Source organism: Nannobrachium achirus (assembly GCF_963921795.1).
Source record: "Nannobrachium achirus genome assembly, chromosome: 6".
Taxonomy (NCBI): Eukaryota; Metazoa; Chordata; class Actinopteri; order Myctophiformes; family Myctophidae; genus Nannobrachium; species Nannobrachium achirus.
The window spans coordinates 24,998,365-25,018,429 of record NC_137815.1 but is presented as its reverse complement, the minus strand read 5'-3'; the positions used below and the strand labels follow the sequence as shown (position 1 = coordinate 25,018,429).

Sequence of the window (20,065 nt, the reverse complement as noted above, 5' to 3'; positions counted from 1 at the left end):
CTCCTCATCCACTACACGGAGCGACTCAAATGAATACATCAATCAAATGGATTCTAAACAGCTGTTGAAGTGACTGGATTGATTCAAATCAAATGGTTTGGATGAGCTTAAAGAAAACATAATTAGAATGAGAATGTGCATACTCTGACACAGTTTCACACACACGCGTGTGCGTGCGTGCGTGCGGGTTTGTGCCACCTACTACGGATGGCAAAAAAGAGTATGTGAGTTAAAAGGAATAATTCTTTATCCTGACATAACATCATTATTGATCCAGGAAAGTCATAGCGTAACTGCACATGCATAATAAAGTTAATGGTAGCCCAACTTTCAGCAGCTGTCACAGATTCCCCTAGGCCCCTAGGGAAACTGAATTTCAATCTTTGTGAGATGTGTTACTAGTCTAGCAGTGTTGCATTGGTGATTCAATGTTTGGGGGGACGTGGTTTTAATGACGTCACCCGCACGTCGCTTAACACCTACATTACAGGAGTTAACAGGTTCAGACAACGGTCTATTGATATGCATATAGGCTCATCTCCTTGTTAAATCACCCTGCTGTGACACTAAATGTTGTCGAGGTGTGACTAGAGGGTTATTTTTAATCGACGTATGCCTGTGCGTGCGAGATGAAGAAGTGACACTTGTCAGAACAGATACGAGATGGCGGGTACACGCGTGGCCGGACCAATGCAACACACATTACTAGACATCTTTACAAACAAAACACAATTTTTTGTAAGGAATTTTTCAAATTTTTATTTTATTTTATTTGTATCTCCCCTGACTACTGTGGAGGAGGGGAATACGGGTGTTGTGAAGAAGGTAAAAAGGTCAAAAGGTCAGGAGGTCAGGAGGTCAGGAGGTCACTCACCTTCAAGCTCCTCCTTCTCGGCATAGTGGACGTTGAGCACTGATCCTCCCTGGTCCACCACCACCTCTGAGTCTGCTCTCTGATTGGTGGAGACACACGCGCGCGCGCACACACACACACACACACACACACACACACACACACACACACACACACACACACACACACACACACACACACACACACACACACACACACACACACACACACACATACACATACACACACACACACACACACACACACACACACACACGTGTTGTTGTTACTATACGTGTTATGAGGACATCAACATTTTAAAAATGGCATCTTTACCATTTTGACATCTGTAAGCAACTAGGTAAAAAAAAAAGTCAGGCTCCAACTCCAACTCCAAGGTTAAAGTACCTCAAAACTGTACTTAAGTCCAGTACAAGTCACCTGAAATTGTACTTGTACAGGATGAAGAGTACAGTACTGAATGCACCACCACTGAAGGCAGAGCAACAGACTTGTTGCGAATGATCTCCTTGTTGTTTTCTTCTTGTGTTCATAATCACAGTGTTTTACTTTACAGTTGTGTTGCTTTCAGTTGCAAGTAATGTGCCTTATTCCTTGTTTCTTAATGAGTGGCCTGTGGACTGAAGACTTCTATCAATGACCTCTAGTATGTTCTAATGGTTCCTCATGCTCTGTGTGTTCCTGTTGTGGTCATTAAATTATTGTGACTGGACCTCTGTGTTCTGTGAGAGAAAGAAGCAACCAGCTCTATGTGAAAACACGCCCAAAATAAACCACTAAGGCAGTGAGTTCTGGGAACTCAGATCAGGGCAGAACAGTCAAGCTTTATCTGATTTTGTTTAAACCAGTGGTGAACTTGTGACTAAATAATGACTACATTGGATTCATGTGAACACAAGTTATTTTATTTCATTTGGACATACAAGGTTTAGATCTGACATAGCGAGCGAGGATGATACACTCAGAGAGTGTAAAGGAAGGCAGACCCTTTTGGGATCCATTTCCACCTTTAAATCAACACTGGGTTTTGTCAGTGTACCATGAAGGACAAAATATGGTGGAAAATGAATGTACCGGTAACAAGTCTCTATCATTATAATGTAACGAGACTCTATCATTCACAATGTAACCAGACTGTATTGATGTAACCTATAATGGCTGCTCTTCACTGGTTACCTGTGATGTGATTTTAAGGTCCTGCTAATCACTTATAAAGCCCTACATGGACTGGCTCCTACCTATATTTTAGACTTGATGCCCCCTTTTGAGTCAGAGGAGCGCATCCTTAGGTCCTCAGATAAGGCCCTATTGAAAGGCTAAAATACCAACATGGTTACCCGGGGTGATCGGGCATTTGCCACCCGGGCACCCAGGTTGTGGAATGCACTGCCAGTGCACCTTAGGTTAGCAGCTTCCCTGCCTATCTTTAAATCACTGCTTAAAACATACCTTTACACTAAATGTTTTTCTTAATTGTTGTGATGTGATAGTACACATTTTAATTGATGTTTTGTGAATCCAATTATGTTGTGTTTTTGCTATGTTATAGGATGTTTTTAATCTCGTTCTGTGCAGCACTTTGTGACTTTGTTTTGAAAGGTGCTGTATAAATAAAATTCATTATCATTATCATAATCAGACTGTATCATTATAATGTAACTAGACTGTATCATTATAATGTAACGAGACTGTATCGTTTAGAGGAAATGCAATCAACTCTACTCACTGTAACTCTACTTACAGCAAATGTGCTGTTAAAAGGATACCTGGCTAATATGACAAATATGCCTTAATAAATTATAATTGTCCTATAACTACAATGTAAAATTAAAAACACCTTAAATATTGTATTTCTTCTAGAAATAGCTAATCTTTCACTCAATAGGGGAAATGCCTGTCGCAAGTTGATGATGTCATAAATGTCATGTGTCATTTTTATAGCATGCATATGCGAAAAAATAAAACACAAACACATTTGAAATATTGATTTGATGCTCATATCAACCATAGGAAGTATTACGTTTGTTTTTATTTGTGCATGCCGTAAATTCCATAGGGATAGATCACAAATTACATTTATGACATCATCAACTTGCGACGGGCATTTCCCCTATTGAGTGAAAGATTAGCTATTTCTAGAAGAAATAAAATAATTAAGGTGTTTTTAATTTTACATTGTATTTATAGAGAACAATTAAAATGTATTAAGGCATATTTGTCGTTTTAGCCAGGGATCCCTTTAAGTACAATGTTCAGGTACTTTTACTAAGCCAGCTTGACTATGTCCTTTTGTTTTGCCTCTTTTGTACTTTTACCCAAGTAACATATGGATTACGGGATATTTTTTTTACTTGTTCTGTACTTTACAGTTTACATTGTGTTTTACGTGAGTAAAACATAATAATAAAAGATCGACATACTTTCCCCACCACTACCATATAATTACTCTGCGTTGAGTGTGTGTCATTTATTTATATTTTATTATAAGCCACTCCCGACCTACTGTATATATGTACCACATGATGATCTGATGATGAGGGCTGTTTCTTTCGATCCACACACCCACATTTATCTCAGGATTTAATCAGGGAAACCTGAGACTGACTGTACTGTAATGTGTGTGAATGCGTGCACGGCAGTGTGTGCATGTCAGTATGTCAGTGCGTGCATGTCAAAGGGTGGGGGCTGGCAGTGAATGCACAGTAGTTAGTGAGAAGTGTTGAAAATCAATACGTAGCCAGATGGATCTGATGTAATAATGTCACAATGCTTTGAGCCCACAGCCATACAGTATGCCATTTGTATTTCCAAATGGGATCAAACATAATTAAATAATACTCTTAGCAAGATGATTGATAGAAATCTTGGTGACAATTATTGTGTGGCTCTGCAGTCTTTGAGTGTGTGTGTGTGTGTGTGTACGTACGTGCGTGTGTGCGTGCGTGTATGTAGCCAGATTTCCAGAACTAATCTGTCAAAAAAGGAAAAATGAATGAATATAAATAATATATACTTGTATATATACATACACATCTCTGGTCTTCTGGCTATAGGAGACCGCATGTTTCAACTTTGCATCAACTGTTTCTGTTGCCAGTAAAAAACGACATACTACTCAATCAATGAATACACACATAATAGTGTCATAGAGTCATGTGTTTAGCTACAGCACCAATCAATCAATAAACACACACCTAGTGTCATAGAGTCATGCGTTTATGGAACAGTTGTCATCAATATCTCTCTGATTGTTCCTGTTCAATATGGACTGACACAGTGCTTCCCAATCAATGGGTCGGGACAGTTCAGCAGCTTCCACATCGTCGTTGTCGGGTGGAAACCTTGTATCTCCAAGTTTCGAATTTGTATGTTTTTTCACAAAGTAAAGCCCTGCTTCATCATACAAGGCCGTCACAAAAAAGTAGTGAAAACAGCAGATCTACAAGCTTGTAGATCGGCTGTTTTCACTAGTTTAAATCATCAAATGATAAATGCAAAACAAACGGTTTTGGACATACAAGGTTTTCATCCGACAACAACGATATACTGTATAACGGGGGAGGCAACCTTAGGCACGGGTGCCAGCATTGGCACAGAGAAGGATGAATCCTGGCACACTGGCAGAATTGTGAGAGAGAGGATTCATGTCTCAGGTTGGACCAAGAGAAGGGATTATCCCAGCATTATTATTCCGACGTGGACGGTTTCGGAGCTCGACCCTCCCTCGATTATTGTAGAACGATGATTGTGCTGCCAAAAGATAAAACTAAACAATATGGCATCTATGGGTTGTAGGGGGTCCCTGCTACATCTCTCTCTCTCTCGACTAATATAAGGGGTCCTTGGCCTGAAAATGTAGAAGACCCCTGTTATAGAAGACAACATTCTCTGCTCTCCATTACATTCAGAAACAGATGCTTTTGCAGCAGGCTTTGGCAGATTGACATTCTGTGTGTGCGTGCACACGTGCGTGTGTGCGTGCGTGCACACGTGCGTGCGTGCGTGCGTGTGCACGTGCATGCTCTGCAGCAGTACTGCAGACCTTAAATCACATCAGGCATAAAGTGATCAAGGTGTTTGACTCCCTCACACTGGGCACAAGGCCAGCCTGTCAGCACTCCTCGCAAGCAGCAGTAGTGTGTGTGTGTGTGTGTGTGTGTGTGTGTGTGTGTGTGTGTGTGTGTGTGTGTGTGTGTGTGTGTGTGTGTGTGTGTGTGTGTGTGTGTGTGTGTGTGTGTGTGCGTGTGCGTGCGTGTGCGTGTGTGTCCATTCAATAGAGATGGAGGCAGCACTGCTAAAGAGCCTAGGTGTGCAGTGGTGGAAAAAGTACTCTTTTCTTTTACTTAAGTAAATGTATCAATACTGCAGTGAAGAAATACTCTGTAACAAGTAAAAGCCCAGAATTCAACATGTACTTGAGTACAATTACAAAAGTATTGGCATCAAAATGTACTTAAAGTACCAGAAGTACAAGTACAAAATATTTGAAAATAGCCGGTCTACAAGCTCACAATGTTGTTAGCTTGTAGATCGGCTATTTTCAAATAGCCACGGTATAAAATAGGGCTAAAGTGGATTAATGTGTGTTTTATATAATCATTTATATCTGCAAAGTAACCAGTAGGCTAACTAAAGTTTTCAAATAAATGTTGTGGAGTAAAAGTAAAAGTATAGGAAATTGGAAATACTCAAGTAAAGTACAAATACCTCGAAATTGTACTTAAGTAGCCTACAGTACTGAAGTAAATCTACTTATTTACTTTACACCACTGACAGTGTGTATGTGGACTGGGACTCTGACAGCCCCTCACTCTGATTGGTCAGGTTCTCATCGTTGTTGCCGTAGTATAGTGTGAAGCGTCGCGTTTCGAGCTTGTAGATCTTCTACTTTTGCTAATTTTTGTATTTGAATGCACACGCACACACACCCACACGGCACACGCACACACACACACGCACACACACGGCACAGCTGCAGCTCTAACTGCTAAACGTTGATATGCAGGGGCAAAAAGATATTAAAAAGTCAATCTTCCCCACCCTATTACAGCCAGGAATGCAGGCTGATGTTTGGCATTAGTGAAGTGGTGAAGTGGAGTGTAAAATGACTGTACAGTGGCTTTGATATAATCTGATTGAACACATGTAGTTCACCGCTCCACTACATCAATACATCAATGCTGTCCGTCCAATATGGCTGTGAAGAGTTTTACTTTATTATCTCCGCCTCTGGAGATGTTTTCACCCTTGTCTCACTGTCTGTCTGTTTAGTCTTTAGTGCATACATGGGCAGCTGGCGATCCGGGGGCCACATGCGGACCCCACCTTCACTTAATGCGGCCCGCAGGTTGATATCGGAATAGTGATATATTATTGATTTCAGCTGTTACAATTCCAAACATGCAAACATGACCCGCTTTACTTAAGTCTATATTGCTATATTAGTAATGACTAGTACTATTAAAATGTTAGTCTTTTTTATGTCCAACGTATTAGTATTTAAATTCACATGAATAAACATGAGTATAACTAAATGCATTTGAAATGAAATCAAAGTGTTACATTTCACACACACACACACACACACATGCACACACGCACACACACAGCACAGCTGCAGCCGTGTGTAAATAAAATAATTAAAAGAATAAAAGTAATTCTTATTTTGTATGACTAGAATGACAAAGGACGTAGCAATATGATATGTGGCCCTCTATATGAGTGTGGAAATATAGTGGCCCTCTCCATCATCAAAGTTGCCCACCCCTAGCGTGTGTGCGTGCGTGCGTGTGTGAGTCTGTGACTATACTCTCACAAACTACTACAGCTAACACCATTACCGTTCTTGCGCCAGTAGACCATGGGTCTCAACCCTTGGGATGGGTCTGTTATCACCCCTGTCATGCCTTGGCCAAGGCTCAGTAGTCGGACTCCCAGCTCCGTTATCGCCCATAGACTTGTCATTGCAATGCGCATGCGCCAACGCATGTTCACAGGAATAATGTACTGGTCGCTCCCTCAGTGAGAATTGAACGCAGGCCGTCGGATTACCAGTCCCCGTCGCTACTGACTGAGCTAACCAGGCGGCTGGCAGACTTTTTTCTTTTTTGCTTGGTTTTACACATAACTCGGTAACGGAACGCGACGCGGCGGTGAAAAATACTATGCCTACACTACACCTAAACTTAACCCTAACCCTAACCCTAGCCCAAACCGTAACCTCAGTAAAACTATGCCTAAACCTAACCCAAACCCTAACCTTAACCTCAGTAAAACTATGGCTAAACCTAATGCTAAATAAAAATATGGGAGCGGCGCCTCCATCTCAGTAGCGTCCTCAGTAAGAAGTTAAGAACGCATGGCTAGAATTCCCAACCCTGTAGTCTCGAATCCCAGCGTGACTTCTTTTTTTCCCCTCGTGTTTTGGCGCATGTGCATTGCAATGACAAGACCAAGGCTGATATCGGGTCTTCCCAGCTCCTGGGAGCTGGTAGTCAGACTCCTGAGCCTTGGCTAAGGCATGACAGTATTGATAACAGTCCCATCCCAAGGATATGATAACGAAGGTATCAGGTGCGAAATACCTTACCTATCCGTCCACAGCTATATGTTCAATTGGTGGATTGCCAATGACTGTGCAGTGCATGCACACTGGTGCAGTGATGCATGCACACTGGTGCATGCATCACTGCAGAGAGACAACTGCATCTACAATATGATGCAACGTACCCCGTGCACCCATGACACACCTATACAGCTGTGTGTAAATATAACATTGTTTTATCTCTCTCTTTCTCTCTCCGAACGAACGTTCGTTCTTTTATCCTTCGCGCCATAACGAGCGTTTGTTCTTTTACCTGTCTGAGCACTGTAAGCCGATAGTAACTTTTCAAATTATTTAAGTTTTCAAAGTAAAGTAAAAATTTCTTCTATAGTAGTTAAGCCTAGACTAAAAAAATTAATTAAAAAAAATCAGTTGACTACTAGAATATGACTAAAACTAAACAACATTTTATTCAAAAGACTAAATCAAAATGAATGAATGAAGCCTGCTGCCGTGTGTCTGAGAAGCTGGCGTTCAGCCCGTCAGAGCATCATTTATTGAGCTGCTTCCAAGAAGCACTTTACAATCATTCCACTTTCTGTCTGCGCTTACTGCATGATGAGTGACAATGAGGAGTGTGTGTGTGTGTGTGTGTGTGTGTGTGTGTGTGTGTGTGTGTGTGTGTGTGTGTGTGTGTGTGTGTGTGTGTGTGTGTGTGTGTGTGTGTGTGTGTTTGTGTGTTTGTGTGCGCGCGCGCCGCGCGTGCGTCCATGCGTACGTGCGCGTGTGTGCCTAGCCTCTCCAAGGAGTCATCAGTCATTAGATGATTCTCTCTCTCTCTATCTCTCTCTCTCTCTCTCTCTCTCTCTCTCTCTCTCTCTGCCAACAGGACATCAACTAATAACTCTCTCTGAAGTATAGAAGGTTTCCTTCACCCATTAAGACCTGAAGACCTTATTCTACAAATGTCTTCTAAATCATTGGTTCTCAGCCTTTGAGTGCCCCCCCCAAAAAAAATAATAATAAAAAAATAATCACATTTGACCCTCCACCCTGACAAGCATTTGGAATTGTAGGAGTTGAGGCATTACATTTAGTTTGACCCAGTTCCACAGATAAATCAAGTTCAAGTTTCTTTCTAATTCGGGGTCGGGCCCCCCGTGAAGACCTCTATAGTGTGTGCCAGCGGCTACATCATTGTAGTCCTTAGCGGCCATTTCTTGGGTCAAAACACCAGCAAGAGCCGCTGATACAAACGATCTACGGCCTGGTCGCGACTTAGGCCACGACTTGGAGGTCGTAGGTCCCGGTTCTGGAGGTTTTGCGCGATCTCGGTCGTAATTCAGCGACCTGGGAAGTCCGCGATCGAAACTCTACGCTTGCTAAGGGAAGGGACGCGAGTTTAGAAACTCTACGCTTGCTAAGGGAAGGAGCGCCGCGATCGAAACTCTACGCTTGCTAAGGGAAGGGACGCGAGTTTAGAAACTCTACGCTTGCTAAGGGAAGGAGCGCTCGTTTTCAACAGCGTCGGCAGGTTAGCTACTCAGTGTCGGCAGGTTAGGGTTAGGGTTAGGGTTAGGGTTAGGGTTAGGGTTAGGGTTAGGGTTAGGGTTAGGGTTAGAGTTGGGGTTGGGGTTAGGGTTAAGGTTAGGGTTAGAGTTAGAGTTGGGGTTAGGGTTAAGGATAGGTTTTGGTGCACCTCGCGCGGTCCAAGTGACTACAATGGAGCGCTTCCTACCTCCGGTTCAGCCAATCACAAGCTTCAAAAGGTTGAATAGCGCTGCTGCTCTAGAATATTCTGCAAAAAGACCTTTTAAATACGACCGCGGACTTCCCAGGTCGCTGAACAACGGCCCGATCGCGCAACAACGGCCCGGGGACGACCGAGGTGGCGCAACCACGGCCGGGGGTCGCGAAACTAGACCGGCCGCGACCTAACAAGTATGTACCGCGAACTACGACCTCCAGAACCGGGACCTACGACCTCCAGGTCGTGGCCTAGGTCGCGACCAGGCCGTAGGTCGTTCGTATCAGCGGCTGTCTCTCCAAAACACAGGTGTTTTAATTGTTTGATTGCATAGAACTAATGCTATAGTCTAATCAGAACACCTGTGTAAGGCTGTTTACCCAAGAAATGGCCGCTCTTAGAACTACATTTGGCACACCCTATATGGAACTACACCTGAAATCCGAGTAATGGAAGCCGGCATTTCCGTTCATGAAAATACATTTTAAAATATAATTTATGCTAAGCAGCAAGCTAAATATGCTTAGATGATTTATATTTATATTTAGGATAAATGTGCACAACTGTAAAAACGAAAAAACGGACATCCGCTTTATCGATTCTCATGCCGGATACTCATGATCAGAACTTCTGTCTCCCAGACCGTATGACGGGAGCATTTGTAAATTGTGGGAGTGAACATTCTGGCCACGCAAGACTATGGTCCCTGTGACATACAGCACTAGTGTCATGTCCAAGGGGTATACTTGCACTCGCACTTGAGTGCTTTAAGGTAGCTTTATCGGAGCTTCTGAGCATACGTTTTCCACATGTATGCATTTATACCTAAACAGTGCATCTACCGTTGTTTCCTATTGAGATTGGCACATTTCCTGGGGCAAGCTGCCCAGATCACATGTCACACGGGTCTTCTTTTTTTCACTCTCAAAAAGCACCTGCAATGTAGTGCATTTGAAACTACATTGCAGTGCACATTATGGGGTGATCACTGCTTGCCTCTTGTAAATTGTTTTCTTTTTCTTTTTGTTTATTTTCTGTTTATTTCGTTGCTGAGTGAGGTCAGCAGACTAAGTGAAGTGAGTGAGATGAAAAAACCTGGGTGAAATGTGCCAATCTCAACAGGAAATATCTGTAAGTGACAATAAAGTGAGTCTGAATCTGATACAGAAGCAGCTCGGCAAGGCTTACTATACTTTACTGATACTTAAGGCAGGAAAACACTGTACGATATTGAAGTGGTTGTGGACTCATCAGATTGTTAAAATATTTCATACTATACAAGTGTCTTTCTTGCAATCGGCTGTTATAATATCGTTATGGCTTTCTCAACACGATTGATCACAGTGAAGAGATTGCACACTGCAGGACATTTCACAGGACTCATAGCCGAGCTTCCGGCCAATGAGAGGGAGTCTTGTTGTGGAATCGTCATTAGCGGCATGAAGCTCAGGGATTGGTCGGGAGGGAGGGATGGTTTGGTGTGTGCGCTGCTGTGAGTGTGTGTGAAACTCAGGCCCCCTTGCAGACAATGGTCTCTGGAGAAAGCGGAAAAAGGTTGTTGCGTTCTCATATTTAATCCAGCGTTAAGATGGACACGCAATAATGACTAAAACGATGTAGTGTGCATGCCATGTCGCTAGGTGGCGGTGTATGCTCTCCTTCCTATCACAGGTGTTGTTTATATATCGCCATGGCAGCGTTCAGGCTCCACTGTTGGCTTTGCAGGGTCAGCCATGACATCACACATTTTGCGGATTCCATGTACAGTAACTCACCCGTTTAGAGGGAAACGCAAGGAGGAGCATTTCAGATATTCACTCTGGGAAGAGGTTTTACTTTGTTGTGTTTTCAACCACCGAAAACGTCGTTCTCGTCTAGGACAGCATATCAGACTTTTTATTTTGGCGTTTTCTCTTGGAAACAGCGTCGTGCGCACGGGCCCTTAGAGAATAAAGTTGAAACGATAAACTGAGGAGTACGTCACTCAGCCCCGTCGGCGGAACAGCCAAATATCTAACTAGCCAGATATTCAGAAACGCTCTTGAAGCTCTCGCCGAGCACTGGAATCGTGCAATGATCTTGTCGCAGACAGGGGCGCCACAAGCCATTTTGGTGCTCACAACTGGCTGTTGGGAACCTCTTCAGACTCCACCTCGGCCCATAGCACCGTAGCACCTCAATGACCATACATGTAATATAGATAGCATTTATTATGTTTTATTTTGATGAAGTTTGGTCTACCTATGATTTTTATTATTACCTTGCTTACTGTAAGTCGCTCTGGATTAAGAGCGTCTGCTGAATTCTTAAATTGTAAATTGTAAATTGTACTACACTGTAGGAGAACATGTCCAAACAGCAGGTTGAAAGTTGTTCTGTCCCAGAAGGCAGAAGCAGTGTTGACTCATGGCTCATTAGCTCCTGGTTAAACAGCCGAGTCATGGAGGAATGTGAGCTTTTAATGGTTAATGGTTCCCTGTTACCTACGGCTCAGCTCCCCAAGCAACGCCATTAAGAACCTTAGTTACGCGCGGTGGGGAAACAGCAGACCTACAAGCTCACGACGTGTGGCGTCCACGACGCGTGACGAGCTTGTAGGTCTGCTGTTTCCTGCCGCTGTGCGACACTACCGTGACCGCAGTACGACGAAGTAGAGAAAGGTAAGTGGTTCAGTTAATTAAAATCACTACAGGGCACTCCAGGTGATGTTTGCTTACTACCACTAAAACTCTCCTTTGTGTGTACGTGTGTGTGTGTGTGTGTGCGTGTGCGTGTGTGTGCGTGTGTGTGTGTGTGTGTGTGTGTGCGCGCGCAAGCATGCACGTTTCTGTCTTGGTCTTTTTTCCATTGCCACGCTGATCATTTGTGTTTTGCTACCTTGCCTCCCTCTGTCTCCCGGCAACCCTCCTCCCCCCGCCCCCATGCTATCTGGGTCCTAAGCATGTCACTGTCACTTGGGATGGCCGTGACTGTATAATAATGGCTTTTTTCACACAGATCATCATCCCCCCCGCTCCAGTATGGCTGCTGCCTGCTTTGATGTGTGTCCTTGGCTTTCTTGTCCTTCACACAGCGCTACTAAACACAAAAAAAGAAAGAAAAAAACACCACAGCACTGCTTGTTTGTTGGATGACTGAGGGTTTTTGGTGGCTATAAATCAGTCTGCAAACGACGGTGGCTTTCCCGCTACTCCAACGACAGTTCAGATATCGTCGTTGTCGGGTGAAAATCTTGTATGTCCAAAACCGTTTGTTTTGCATTTGTCATTTTAAAAATGATTTAAACTAGTGAAAACAGCAGATCTACAAGCACACAACGCCTCACACCGCGAGGCGTTGTGTGCTTGTAGATCTGCTGTTTTCACTACTTTTGTGCGACAGCCTTGTATGATTTGCGAAAGAACGTACACATTTGGAGATACAAGATTTCCACCCGACAACGACGATATACTAATGTTGTTGCTGCTCTTATACCACCATTATTACTAGGGTTGGTGTGGGCCAGACAGTAGCCCCCCGCGGGCCGCAAATGGCCCGCGGGCCGCCTATTTGGGGAACCCTGCTCTAGATATTTTGCAGATCTGGTCTAGGGTGAACATCAGAGGTCCTCCGCCACCTGCTACAAGGGATCACACTGCCACCGTCATCGGTACAAAGATGTTTGCATTTGGAGGCTCAGGGTTGAACAAGGACATCATCAGCGTGTTTGACAAAGAGACCAGCTGCTGGCAGAGCGTAACTTCTACACAGCTTTGTGTGAAAGTCTGCGACGGACATTCAGCCATTGCCTACAATGGAGAGGGCGATATGGTGATAATTATCGTTGAGACGATACAATGTCTCCACGATATGCCTTTTCAGAGATATTGTATATATCGTGATACAATTGAAGAAATAAAATCCTGTTTAATCGTTAATACAGAGATTCATTGCTGCTGAATTCAATTTAAACCTGCATTTTGGTCTAAATCAGTAGTTCTCAAACTTTAAAATGTCAAGGTCTCCACTTAACTCTGACAGTATACAAATTAAACCAAATGGGTTCATTTGTATACTGTCAGAGTTACATACTTGTAAAGTTCAATTTAGACCTCCCAAAAGGAACCCAGAGAGTCTAGTTTTTGTTAAGTAAGTTGAAAAATAACATAAAAACCAACGTGAAAAAGAATCGTGATAAAACGTGTATCGTGATACAGCTTGGGAAAATATTGTGATATTACAATGATCTGTGGAAATTAAATCCAGAGACCTGCTCCTGGAAGATGTTAAAGCCAGAGGGCAAAGGCCTCTGTGCAAACCACTTGTACAGTGCCGTGGTGGGAGATCGTATCTTCTTCTTTGAAGGAATCAGAGGCTACATCGTTGATGACCTCTACGCCTTAGACCTAAGTCCTGGTCTCAGGGTGTTATGCAAGCTAGCAGTTATTCAGTACGGTCTAGAGAAGTCGGAACTCCCACATGACATCAACCCTGTACACTTCCTTGAGCGGAGTCGCACAGGGGCCTCTTCTAGGGGCCGATTCACACTCGAATAAGGAGCCACGTATATTTCAGTTCGGGAGGATCCATTCATACTCTCTTAACGGCTAGCGCCGAAGTCGCTTGTAAATATTGAATGTCCTTGGCATGAAAACGTGTGTGGCCGATAAATGAGTTTAGCAGGATGGATACATATCTGACTGGCCCTCGCGGCTGCACGCTGAATGACTGGTGGTCCAGTGAGCAGCAGCTCCAGCAGCACCAGATGGAGTCGGGGGTCTCTCTCTCTATCTCTCTCTCTCTCTCTCTCTCTCTCTCAATTCAATTCAATTCAATTCAATTCAATTCAATTCAATTCAATTCAAATAAGCTTTATTGGCATGACAAGCATTCTTACAATGCCAAAGCATTACATACAGAATGATACAAAATAATAATATAAATAATACAGAATCAGAATCAGAACAAATCATATTTTGCTGCCAACCTTGAACATTCGGCTTTCTCACCTAGTAAATAGGGGATTGCCTGGATAGAGTCAAACTGTGTCTTTGTTTTTGTCATTTTAGTGGATTTAGGGTAGTACTCTCCTCAGATGTGTTTGTATTTGTCACATGCAGTCAAGAAGTGGAGCTCCGTCTCCACCACTCCTTGACCACAGTGAGAACACAGCCTGTCCTCTCTGGGCAGCCAGGTTTGTCGATGTCTGACTTTTTTAGATGGCCAGGCTGTGCTCACTGACACTGAGTCTGTACATTGTTAAGGTTTTTTTCACTTTGTCATCAGACACCATGCTCTGACGAAAACATCTAATCTACAAGCTCACATTATAGACGTGCCGCCTCTCTTTCTGCATGCATCACAGTCACACAACTCGTCACGAACGCGACAAGTTTTTAGCTTGCAGATCGGCTATAAACCATAGAGGTAATACTGTATATAGCTATAAACCTATCAACACAGAACACTAGCAAAGTTGTGTTTAAGCTCTTCTTTTCTCTATAAAACTGGATTCAATATGACGGGTGCAGGCCTGGATTTATATGACATGAGGCCCCTGGGCAAGGGGAAATAAAGAGGCCCTCGTGCACGCGCAAAAATTCCACCTCCGGTCCACCTGACCACACCGTGACCTCACCTCCGGACCGGCCCGTGCATAATGTGACTGTGTGCAGAGGCGTAATTTGACCAATATCTATATGGGTGTGGAAAGTACCGGATACATAGAGTGGGCGGGCTTTAGACTGCACTAAGCTTTCAGAGCAGCTAAATGCAGTGCGGCCAGCAGAGCAGAAGCTCTCAATAATAAAACAAAATGTACTGTAACTAAACACAAATATCACTTTATTTGGATTGCAATACTTTAAAATGTCATCATTAAATTAACTCATTCAGGGTCTTTTCAAAATGGCTTCCAAGTTCCACACCGCCTCCCTCTCCATAGACTTCCATGTAATTCACGGATCATGCACGCCCATGCCTAGATCATGCACCACGTGTGTGCACACTGTTCACAGCTTTCAAACAAAAAAATCCGAATGGAAATCCGTTCAGGCATTCATGAGCTAGCAGCCATTATGTTTTCTTGAAATGTAAACAAACATGGCTGCCATGTTTGAAAGATGGGGTTGGTATGGGGGTTAAACATGGAATTTCGCGATTGCGATCATGCCTACTATATTTTTTGGGGTCCCAAAAAAAAATCTTTTTTGATTTTTTTTTTTTCTTTTTTTTTAGGCCCCCCTCCCCTGAGGCCCCTGGGCGCGTGCCCACCCTAGCCCAATGGTAAGTCCGGCCCTGGACGGGTGACAGGGTCTGTTTTGGAAAATCCAATCAGGGCATGTTTTGCTGTTTGTTTCCTGACGATCAAGCTCATCTTTCTGTCTCTGTCAGCGACTAGCGCATACATGGGCAACTGGTGGCCCGGGGGCCACATGCGGCCCCTACCTTCACTTACTGCGGCCCGCAGGTTGATATCGGAATAGTGATATAGGCCTATTATTGATTTCAGCTGTTACAATTCCAAACTTTATTTTATTTCAGTCTATATTAGTAGCTTAATGACTAGTATATTACTATTAAAATGTTAGTCTTTTTTTTATGTCCAACGTATTATTATTTAAGTTCATAAAGTTAACATGCGTATAACTAAATGCATTTTAAATTAAATTAAAATGTTACATTTCAGGATTCCAATAAAAAAAATATATATTCAAGATTCCAATTCAAAAGAAACAAAAAGAGCAGATGTACAAGCTCAAGCTTGTAGATCGGCAATTTTTGCTTATTTTGTATGACATACAGTACTAGAATGACAAAGTAGGATGTAACAATATGCAATGTGGCCCTCTGGAGTGAGTGTGGAAATATAGTGGCCCTCAGGGCCTCTCCATCATCAACGTTTCCCACCCCTGACACGCAGCAAAGCTGTGTGTGTGTGTGTGTGTGTGTGTGTGTGTGTGTGTGTGTGTGTGTGTGTGTGTGTGTGTGTGTGTGTGTGTGTGTGTGTGTGTGTCCAGCAAGATCGAGAGTCAGCTGACAATGCATCTGCTATGTGATGCTCAATACACGGCCACAAGCATTTGGAAGTTGGCTTGTGACATCCCCCGAACCGCTGAATGACGTCATATTGTAGCCTGGACAGAGCCGAACCGAAATAAACTCTGCTCCTTATTTGAGTCTGAATCGGCCCTAGGCCTGCTCCTATACTTTTACCAGATTCTTTGCTGAGCCTAGACGATCTACGAGCTAGATATGGGAGACACAGTAGCAGCAAATCAGAGAAGAAACAGTGCAGCCTTTAGTTTACAGCCGTCTGGACAGCAAAACCCCAGAGCTATGAATCAGCAGCCAGTTGTACTGGAGATGTTCTTGGATAAGTAACATTCACACAAATGTTTGTTCCACCGTGCAGCTTTAGTCCAACCATGGAAGACAAAGAGGCTTTCAATATAATATAACGTCACTATCGGGCAGAAACCTCGTATCTCCAAGTTTCAAATGTGTAAATTTTTTCGCAAAGCAAAGCCCCCTGCTTCATCATACAAGGCCGTCGCACACAAGTAGCAAAAACAGCAGATCTACAAGCACAGCACACAACGCCTCGTGGTGCGAGGCGCTGTGTGCTTGTAGATCAGCTGTTTTCACTATGTTTAACTCATTCTTAAAATGATAAATACAAAAGAAACAGTTTTGGATTTACAAGGTTTCCACCCGACAACGACGATATAATATATCTGCTGCCTTGTGTCCAGCTGAGCTATAGGATACTCCTGGAAGAAGCTCCAACATCTGGTTTCGTCCGGGCCCCCAAACATGTCTGAGGCATGGCCTACATCTGGCCTACATCTTGGCACAAAGCACTCAAAGTTTGTTGTATGCCCAGGGTCACATCGGCCAAGCTTCACGTGATGCTTAATGAAATTAACTCATCAATAGCACCGCTCACTTCACACTAGTTGTGATTATTTTTTATGATATCAGGGATCTCCATATTTACTTGCCATTTACGCTGACAAAGGGTACAACGGGTAGTCTGACAATAAGTACAAGAACAACTGGCTACTGTGCATTCCCCATCTGGCATGGTTCCTGTGTGTAGTCCGGTGCCTAACATTTCAAAAAGTTTCAAAAAACGTCCCTTGCTATTTCCGAAGGAGATGAACAGTTTATTGCGACCGAAGGTCGCAGTTTACCATGAGAAATGTCGCAGCTTGTCTCCGTCTGTCTGTCTGTGCCAGTCAGTACACATTTGTAGAGTATATGGGTTGGTTCCCTTGTCACTGTGACATCACAGGTGATATCAAAGGTGACATCACCTATGTAAAAGTCCATATATGGGTATTCCCCAGAATCCCTTTTATGCCAATATATGAAGATCCCTGATGTCATCGTAATCACTGGCCAGATGGCCAATACATGGCCCATATCTGTTTGGCTGGTTCAGGTCGTGACCTTGTCCTTTCTCAAGCTTGAGAAAGGTCTCACGACCGAAACGTTGCAATAAAATGTACCTTTGGAACGCGGAAGTGGCAGAGTGCGGGTGTATTCCCTCATTCATTCTACTTTTCAGAATTCAATATCAAAAGTATCAAAAGTAGCAGATCTGCAAGCTCGAAACGTGGCGCGAAGCGGCTTTTGATGCTTTTGTATGACACCCTAGTTATGATCAAGTAGTATTACTTCAAAATATGGATATGGAGCCACCATTAGGTACTGTACAGTACCTATGCCTTCCTGTTAGAGCCTCAAGTCTCTGTCAGAACCGTGTGTGTGTGCGTGCGTGCGTGCGTGCGTGCGTGCGTGCGTGCGTGCGTGCGTGCGTGCGGGTGCGTGTCTGCCTTGCCCTTGTGTTCCACTTTGTCACACTGAAGTGCAGTGAAATATGTTGACTCTGTCACTTCCAGGTGTCTGAGGACCTGTTCTGTCCTCCTGGACACTGTTTATCGTGTTCGTAGGAGGTTAGAGAGCACTTGTTTTCTGCAGAGGCGTTGGAGGCGCACCCAGAGGCGTCAATTGGGGTATGGCAAGCAATGGCAGCTGCCATGCCTTGGCCTACAGGGGGGAAATAATAAAATGTACTTTTCCATCGTGCATGTTGCTAAGGTATGGCAACATGACTGGTGTATTGCACGCGCGCGAGGGCGCGCATGCAAGACACCAGTCATGTTGCCATACCTTAACTGACGCCACTGGGCGCACCACCGACTCAGTGCCATCCGAGTTATGTCCAGATAGGGACAGGATCCTAAATCATGGTTAAAACTAGAAGCAGTGCTCTTTTCGAGCACAGGTCTCAGCCAGGTCAGATATATTGTGGCCTCCTAGTGGCGGTATAATAGACCAATGTGGAAAGGGTGCCATGTCTTCTTCTGTCTTTGGTAATCTGACGCTGCATTCATGATTTGAGGCATTTTGTTCCAAAGATGTGAGTTTTGCATAAGCTGACCAGCTGGTGGCGCTTTAACAGGCCAATGTGAAAAGGATGGCATTTGTTCCTCGACTTAGTGGGAATTTGCGTGCCAAATTTCACAGAAATTGCACCCTGCATTCATGATTTGAGGCATTTTGTTCAAAACAGACCAATCCTGCAAACTTTTGGAAGTCAATGTCAAACAATTAGGATGGAATATGAAATATCGGACAGATCCGCTACCGATTTTGGATAAAATCTGAAGGAATATCCAAAAGTGTGTTTTACATACCGTAAGTCGGCCTCCTGGTTGCGCCATAAAAGTCAGATGTGAAAAATGCAGGGCAAAGGTTCCCTCTAAGGAGTTTGAAGTTATAGGTAAAAACTGTTATAGCGCCACCATGAGGCTGATTTAAAAATAAAATCAAACACATTTCTTCTTCAGACGGTTGAATGCACAGGACCCCAAACAAGCCATAGTGCTTTCTTGGATGGGTATTCAATCAATCAACCAATCAATCAATCAATCAATCAATCAATCAACCAATCAATCAATCAATCAATCAATCAGATTTGAACTCAAATCCTTGCTTATGAGTGTGCTTGGAGTTTGCCTGTTTCGATGGGACCCCTCTTCGTTTCTAGCAATCAAATACTCCTTTGTGATATTATGCCAATATTATAATATGTCAATGTTTATCTTAGCCTACTGTGCATAATGATTGATGTTGTGTATTCTATAAATGCATCATAATATATCTGTGTTGTTGTTGGGTTCACATTGGTGTAAAGTGACTAATGGAGTTGGAACAACTGAAGTTCGGGAGGTGTGGCCAAGCAGAGGACAATCAACTACTCCTAACCAGTCACTGGCAACTCCACCCATGCCACCCTGTGCCAACCACTCACATATCTCCTACCAAGCCGACAACTCCTCCTTTACCATTCACGGTGGTATAAAAACCCAACTTAGAAAAATGGCGGCGTGCATAGTTTCCAGTAACCCACCCTCCCTCCCTCTTCTTTTATGTTCTACCTCTATCCTCTCTACAGGTTCCAGGTGGGGTCTCTCAACATCCTCCAGCACGGACGCGTGCTCTTGACCCCTAAGCCAAAGTACCTGGGTCTGCGACCCCCCGGAACCTCCCTCCTCATGCCTGCCATCCCTCTGCCATGCTCCTGACCATCGAAGCAGCACACTTCACGCTTGCGTGTGGTGATGACCTTCGATGATCATGCTAGCAGCCAAAATGCCATTCTCGTGCCCTGGCCATCTAAGCACCACACCACACGCTTGCGTGTGGTGATGACCTTAGATGACCACGCACTCAGAGTGTCATTTCATGCCCTTGGCCATCTAAGCAGCACACACCATGCTTGCATGGTGCGTGACCTTAGATGGGCAACAGTCCGCCATTCCGAAACACCGCTATTCCGAAGCAGGGTTAGGGTTAGGTTTAGGGTTAGGGTTAGGGTTAGGGGTAGGGTTAGGGGTAGGGTTAGGGTTAG

The 20,065-nt window shown here is 43.8% G+C and overlaps 1 protein-coding gene across 1 annotated transcript in view; it reads right to left on the bottom strand.

Moving 5' to 3' along the window:
* Positions 1-4,195, bottom strand: part of LOC308286937 (electroneutral sodium bicarbonate exchanger 1-like) — a gene marked incomplete at both ends in the record, with an annotated part of 36,370 nt that extends 32,175 nt beyond the window's left edge. The window contains 2 exons of the mRNA XM_080728059.1: positions 875-953; positions 4,148-4,195. Of these exons, the coding sequence (XP_080584185.1) occupies positions 875-953; positions 4,148-4,195 (127 nt within the window). The remainder of the gene's footprint in view (positions 1-874; positions 954-4,147) is intronic.
* Positions 4,196-20,065: the final 15,870 nt, after the last annotated feature.